Source organism: Quercus lobata, chromosome 7 (assembly GCF_001633185.2).
Source record: "Quercus lobata isolate SW786 chromosome 7, ValleyOak3.0 Primary Assembly, whole genome shotgun sequence".
Classification (NCBI taxonomy): Eukaryota; Viridiplantae; Streptophyta; class Magnoliopsida; order Fagales; family Fagaceae; genus Quercus; species Quercus lobata.
This window is the reverse complement of record NC_044910.1, coordinates 26,404,583-26,411,973: the sequence shown is the minus strand read 5'-3', so window position 1 is coordinate 26,411,973 and position 7,391 is coordinate 26,404,583. Positions and strand designations below refer to the sequence as shown.

The 7,391-nt window shown below is 33.8% G+C and overlaps 1 protein-coding gene across 2 annotated transcripts; it reads right to left on the bottom strand.

Moving 5' to 3' along the window:
• Positions 1-667: 667 nt before the first annotated feature.
• LOC115953108 (probable sucrose-phosphatase 2) lies at positions 668-6,613 on the bottom strand. Of its 2 annotated transcripts, none has more exons than XM_031070612.1 (9): positions 6,458-6,613; positions 5,005-5,085; positions 4,620-4,919; positions 4,321-4,422; positions 4,030-4,224; positions 3,635-3,925; positions 1,869-2,055; positions 1,048-1,094; positions 668-945 (listed from the first exon to the last, which is right to left on the bottom strand). In XM_031070612.1, the coding sequence occupies exons 2-9, from the start codon at positions 5,062-5,064 to the stop codon at positions 838-840; spliced, it is 1,290 nt and encodes a 429-aa protein (XP_030926472.1). In that variant the 5' UTR covers positions 5,065-5,085; positions 6,458-6,613; the 3' UTR covers positions 668-837. The 2 variants fall into 2 exon arrangements, with proteins under 2 accessions (XP_030926472.1, XP_030926471.1); XM_031070611.1 differs by having other exon boundaries at positions 6,442-6,612.
• Between the last annotated feature and the right edge of the window lie 778 nt (positions 6,614-7,391).

Genomic DNA, 7,391 nt, shown 5'->3' with positions numbered 1-7,391 from the left:
TCTTGATTTATAAAACTCTATGTTTTATGTTGAATAAATATATGATGTACTCTTCTATATAATGTAGATTTGTTGTATTATGTTCTTTTTCTACTCTTTTTGAGTCATAGCAAAAAAATTTGACATTGGTAACTATATTCTATTTATTTATTATGAAAATAAGATTGCAATCATTATTGCAATTTGTTTATTTGTTTATTCACAGTATATATGTAACTATGAAAATAACTTCATTGCCAATGGACCTATGGTAGTGGTATTAATATTTTTGGCATGTATGTATTTTTATGGAGATGATATACAAGATTTATTTATCCCTTATTTGTCTTTATAATTTTTTATTGGGCACAAGCATGTACTAGATTTGACAATGTTTAATATTTGAATTAGTGAAGATTTTATGTTATGCTTGGGTCTTCTCCATTTAGTTGTATTATTTGATTAGTGAGTCTTGAGACATTTTGATTTAGTGCAGCAAATGATAATTACAATATTGTTTTTTTCTTTTTAAAGAATCTCGTGCATCGCACGGGTTGGCGACTAGTATAATATATTTTAGAGGACATTAGGTCATTGCCTAAATGGCCTAAAGGTAGAGCCACCCAACATCCAATCATCTTTTGTTCCGAGTATTATAATGCAAATAATGAATCATAAACTTTAAACATGCAGCCAACCACGAAGTTTATGTATAATCATCGATTTTAACTTAATCAATCACATCCATGTTAAAAAGAAAACATATAAAATATAAACTGTATCATCTAGACACATTTATTTGATAGGAAAAGTTGTACGGCATTCTGGAACTTGAAGTTAAGCTGAAGCCGCAGCAATCTAGAATACGATGATTGAACTTGAATGATCTTTAAGATTTGTTTCTTCTTCTGACCATGTCTGATGCACATGCATCCAAGTGAATCCATCCGATGGAACCGCGGCATCCTGAAAAGAAATTTTAAAAAAAAATTAAAAAAATTCAGAAAACGTCCGGCACAAGTTTAACAGGATGTTTATGTAAATCACCAGGATGCTTATGTAACTCACCTTTGAACTTATTATAACAGTGGTTTTGCAACATTTGCGTTCCTCACCTATAAAAGTCAGCTAGTCAATTTAGAGAAGCAGAAATCACAAGGTACGAAAACCTAGCGTTTCAGGGTGGCTTTCAAAGATATGTATCTATAATTTTCTACTGCATTTATGAGTATCCTCTCATACAAATAATTATAGAAAATATGACCATTCCTTTCTCGGTCTCTGCATAGTTACTACAGGAGAAAGAGTATAGACTATGAGACATGCAACAGTCAGACACAAATGTGAAGACAAATGATATTGGTGGTTGCACAGTATTAATTTTATACCGTGATATTATCAAGTTAGATTTACTGAGAAAGAAAAAAGGTATAAGAACAAGAAAAATAAAGTAAATAAGCTCAAAATATTATTTCAATCCCAGAGCTACATATCATGGTTTAATTTCATGCATAATCTCTCAATTGTATCAATTTAGTCCCTGAAGTTTTGAAAATGGTTCAATGTTACACTTACTCCCACTTGCCATCAAATTAACTACTGAAATCATACTAACCACACCTCCTTCAAACTCTTTTCATAGTAAAGATTAAAGCTAAACACAGGCTAAATCACTTAACTTGAAAACCAATTTTATTAAAATCATTCTATATCAAAAAGGAATTTGGAGGCAAGCATAACATTGAACTATTTTCAGAACCTCAATAACTAGATTGACACCATTGATAGTTTAGAGATGAAATTGAACTCTAACATAAAGTGTGATAAAAAATTGCAGTTACAAAATAAATAAAAGAAGAATAAAGTAAAGGGGATAACAAAGTTTGCACCAGATAACTCCCACTTATTTAACTTCACAAGCCATGTGTTTGAACTGATTTGTGTGGGCAACACCCTATCAATCCAAACCCGAAATTGCTTTCCCTGTTTGTCTCCATAGATCGATCTCATTCCATCTATGCCATCACAAAGAGAATGTTCAGAGCCAGTTGGTTCGATATGAACCCCAGATGGATCCTGACAAAGGAAAAATTAATAATAATAATAACTATAGACTCGTAACTAACCATAGGTACAGAGTAGCATGACTAGCAAGAGAATGGGGGATGGGTTTGAAAAACAAAAAACTATTATCCAGCTCATGGCCTGCTGTGAGAATTGTTACTAACCAGAAGCATAAAAAATAAAATAAAATAAAAAACCAGGCAAATGACCATTACAACTATGAAATATAATTTACTATCTGTAGGCAAAAGGAGACATGGGAATACTTATCTTTCATCTACAACCCAGGGTTCTATCAGAAAAATATAACTCAGAAAACAAATACTAAAAAATAACAAAATTTGGCATGTTCAAGGATGGAGATATTAGCCCCCCAAAAGGACTAAATGTCACTAACCTATACCCAACAAGACACTATAATTATTAATATTTTGGATAAACAATAAGTTACTCTAAATATGGGGAGGGTCAAGGGGGTTGGAGTACTAAAATTTGAAGGAGAACTCATGGGTGTGGTTTGTGGCGAAGTATTAATGAAGGGTGGGAAAGCTTCTCTAAGCATTTTTCCTTTGTTGTGGGTGATGGTACCCGGATTTGTTTCTGGCATGATAGATGGGTTGGGGTTGATCCCCTTAAAATCCTTTACCTTGAGTTATATGTGATTTTAGCGAATAAGGAAGATTGTATTTCTGATGTTTTGAGTCATCAAGAGGGGGATGATGTTAGATTTTGGAACCTGAGATTTTATAGGGATTTCGAAGACTAGGAGCTTGCTGCTTCTTTTTCTCTTCTTGATTTTATTCAAGCTCGTCTTCCATGTGGAGTAGGCAGCGATTCTTTGTGTTGGGGTCTTAATGGAAATGGTAAGTTTGATACCCGTTCCTTTTACAATGAGTTAAGGACGACTCCCAACTCTATCCTCCCTTGGAAGGGCATTTGGAAAGCAAAGGTTCCCAAAAGGGTGGCTTTTTTTCTATGGATGGCAGCTCATGATCGCATTCTTACATTGAATAATCCATGCTTAGAGGTCGCCCTTTGGCAAATCTGTGTTGTATGTGCCGGTGCAATGGGGAATCTGTGGATCATCTCCTTATTCACTGTCATGTGGCAAATTCTTTATGGGTTTTTATGCTTCAGGCTTTCGTTATTCGTTGGGTCTTGCCTAGCTCTATGGCGGAATTATTATTTTGTTGGAATTATTGGCTTGGGAAACATGATTCAGATATTTGGAATTTAATTTCAGGATGTTTGATTTGGACTATGGATGGAGTGTAATCATTGGTCCTTTGAAGATTCTGAGAAGTCTTTGGTTAAGTTAATAGGCCTGTGCCAGAGAAGTCTTTTTGATTGGTCTCGGTGTTGGGGTTTTACATAATGTTCTAATATTGTTCAGTTTTTTTCTTCTCTTAGTTTAGTCTCTTGATTGTTTTTCTGTGGTGTTCTATTTTGTGCTTTGCTGTGTTCATTCTCATGAACACATTGTATGTTTCTTTTTCCATTTTCATCAATAATAATTCTTGTATTACCTATCAAAAAAAAGTTACTCTACTTATAAAATTGAATTGAAAGGTAAAAGGGATATCAGACATACACAAGTTGCTTTCAGACTTGCCAGATATGGCTCAAAATTCTCAACTTCTGCACGCCTCCATCTCTCATAGAACAAGTAAAATTTCACTACTTCATGTCCAGGATTTACATTTTCCAGCTTGCAGTCCAAAAAGTCCATGATATCTCTAGGAGATGTGTTTGGGCCGAGGCCAAAATGACCAATAGCTTGCATGATCCCAGCTGCACACCTCTCTGTTGCATGAATAATCTTGGGGTTATTCTTAGCATTTTCAGCGTGCCACTTCAGCAATTCTTCTTGGGCATTGCTAACCTACATAGTGGGTAAATGTTAGAATATAAACAGTTGGGAGGACAACCTCCACTGCTTGCTGAGATAACAAGATTGGCAAAGGATCAAATAGATGAACTACCAACCATGACACCGTACACTTCTGGTATGCTGAATAGCTCAGCATCATTTCCAGAGTCACCACAAACAAGAGTGTTATTAGGCAGTTTTCCCTCAGTCTTAAACTTTTTTAGCAGATATGCAAGAGCTTGCCCTTTTCCAGCACCTTGTGGTAATATATCCAAATCCATTCCTCCACTATAAATTATTTTAACATCCAGCTGCCCAAAAGCAAAGAGAGGTTTCGGAAATTAATAATAAATATAATATATGACAGAAATCAAGTCATAAACTTTTACTTAAAAATTAAATCTTACTCCATGCTTTTCAAAACGCTCCATAAGAGCCTTCGACACAGCCTGAGCCTTGTCTTTCTCAACATAAAAGCTAACCTTGTGTGGTCGTAGCTCTGTCTCCGCCTGTGTCACCCCATAAAGTTCAACACTTCAGAAATTTTAAGTAATGATTACAATCGTTTCTCAAAAAAGAAAAAGTAATGATTACAATCAAGTCAATTGCCTTGAATGCTTTATAATACAGATCATCATATTTGATATCAACACCATGAACTGGCGAAAATATTAACCCATCAGATGCCATTATCTATAAACAATACCTGAAGAGTGAGCTCAGGAAATTTTTTTGATTCCTCTATGACTATGCTCCTATCCCATTTCTGATTTAAGATTTCAACCCAACCATCATCTGGCACCATTAAGTTGCCATATGTTATCTCGGTTCCAACAGACATTATTGTTATATCTGGAGTTAACAAGGGTTTCTCTTCCCTCAACTTCTTGTAAAGAACAGGTGATCTTCCAGTAGAGAAAACTAGCAGAGAATCATGACGATAATTGGATTCCCACAAGGCATTAAATCTGAGCAGAGAAAGGTTCTCAGAATCATGATGATCAACCTGTAATGAAAACATCACACAATAAAATCACTGCAGCAAGAGAATGGAGTAACATGAGCACCAAGAAAAGAATTAGGGAACCTACCATCGTATGATCAAGATCCGAAACAATCATGAGACGTGCCGAGGTCTTTAGCCTATCCATGATTCTTCCCCTGACTTGATCCTGTAATTACAATTAAGATAATAATATTTTGATGCTTAGGTTGATGTGGAATATGAAATGTTAAAAAAATGAACAAGTATAAAATTTGAATAGTTTATTATTAAATGCAAACACTTGGAGCACACAGAATACAGATCAACTTCTTTATCATGGGAGAATCTTCATCTTTATTAATATTTTACTAAGTAATTATGAGCATCCAACGTTTCTGTTTCATCCTACAATAAATTTAAAGGACCACAGTGCCTGTTATACCTTTCAAAACTATATATGGCACTAACAGATACAAAAGTTTCCAATTCTGAATAACACTGATAAAGAAATAATTACAATGGAAATTACCTACCACATATTGGCTGCTTCTGCTTGTAGAAAATTCTTATGATAATAAAATGGCCAACAATATTACAAATTCTATTGGATATCATTAATTTTCCCAAGAAAATTAAACCCGCCTCCACTCCTTACCCTGAGAACCCCCCCCCCCAACCCTTTAATCCCGTTTCTCAAAAAGAAAAAGATAATCATAACAATAAAATAATCATGCAAAAAGCACAAATTAAAGTAAAAGAACTAATGAACTTAAAAGTAATCAACAAGTAAATACAGGGAGGGGGAGTAACAAGGAGTACACGCATTAGCGTTCCTCATTTTTTTCTTATTAAATACAAATGAATAGACATTAGAGGGCAAGATGGTGTTTTAACTCATGAGCTTTTAGTGTGCAATCAATTTCAGTCATGTTTAGTAAAAGTAAACTATTAAAAAAAGAAAGTCAAGAAAGCAAGAGCAAACAAACATGCTATGTGGTTTACCAAAAGAGAGTTCAACAATATATTCATACTAGTACAGGGGAGAAAAAAGAAACCCAGATATGTAAATAAAAGAAAAGGCAAGAGAAACAACTAGTTCAAAGTTTAAGCCCAAACCTATAATATAGATTATATAAACAATATGATCAACTCGAATCAGCAAAGAACTATAATACCCCCATTAAAGTCGAAGTACAGCAAAGAAATAAAAACCCATATAAAAGTATATAAGTATGATTTCACATGATTCATCAAAAATTTCCATTTGATCACTGAGAAACCTAAAAGGATATAAAATATTGCTTTCAATTCCAGTACATATAACACTAGTCTAAACTATAAATCAATAACTCCTGCCATAATTAATAATAATAATAATAATTCCTACAATTCAAAACATCTGAACTCACATTTTCTGAGTAACCAAACAGAACATGCAGCAACATTTAACAAAAAGTAGTACAGTAAACAATTACCGAGTATTAAATAAAAGGATCTAAAGTTAACAGAAATTTGGAATTCTTCAATCTGGGAAATGAATTACCGGAAAAATGAAATACCGGGAAATGAAGTAGCTGCCTGAGTGTCTGTGGCCTATGAGTGAATGAATGAATGAGAATGAGAGTGGGTTTGGGAGTTGATAATGGAAAAATAAAAGGGGAATTGGATCCAAAATTCGTTGGCGCTTCTTTTGTGAAGAGAAAGGCAGTGTGGGACCCAAACAAAATAAAACAGTTTCATTAAAAATTGGTTTAGGACACTTGTTCGCTAGTAAAGGTGTTTGGCCTTAGGAATGTGGGACCCACTTTTGTGATTAGACGGTGGTGATGTTTGTTCAAGTTTATGATGCAAAAAAAGTGGGTGATCTGGCGCCCTGATTTAAATATAGAACCGTATAAAATTGGGAAAGACAAAATTTGGAGTAATTAGTAGGCTAGTCAGTGCCAGCAGCATATTCTTTGGGATATATATATATATATATATATATATATATGTGTGATTTTTTATTTATGGGTATACTATGTATATGGTTCCTAACTTTTATGTTATTTATCAATTTAGTCCCTGACCTTTCAAACATGTCAATTTGGTCCTTATCCTTTTAGTATTGAGAAAAAGAGTCCTACCATTAAGTGATAGACAAAAAATGATGACGTGGCTAATTGTCAAAATAAAATAATATTTTTATGCCATATGTATTACAATGTCAACATACTTTTTTTTTAAAATAAAAAAAGGGTTAAGCTTAATTTTTCTGGATTGAAATTATCTTTTTTATCTATTTCATTTTTCTTTGTTTTCTCGAGAACCAAATAGGGATTAAAAACCCAGAATTGAAAGCTCAACTTCATTTTCTTCCCTTATTTTCCTTGCAACCAAACAAGAAAAAACCAACTTTGAAGCTTAGGAAACCTCTCTTTACATCCCCACTCCAGTGATAACTAAACCCTTTAAAAAATATTACTATTAAAACTAATTAAGGCAACCTTTTGG

Bases quoted from the DNA above. Each gene is read 5' to 3' on its own strand.
- LOC115953108 (XM_031070612.1), bottom strand. From the start codon at position 5,064: ATGGATAGGCTAAAGACCTCGGCACGTCTCATGATTGTTTCGGATCTT. The intron at 4,225-4,320 runs GTAAGATTTAAT...GCTTTTGGGCAG, and splicing joins AGCGTTTTGAAAAGCATGGA to CTGGATGTTAAAATAATTTA. The intron at 946-1,047 runs GTGAGTTACATA...ATTTCTTTTCAG, and splicing joins CTGTTATAATAAGTTCAAAG to GATGCCGCGGTTCCATCGGA.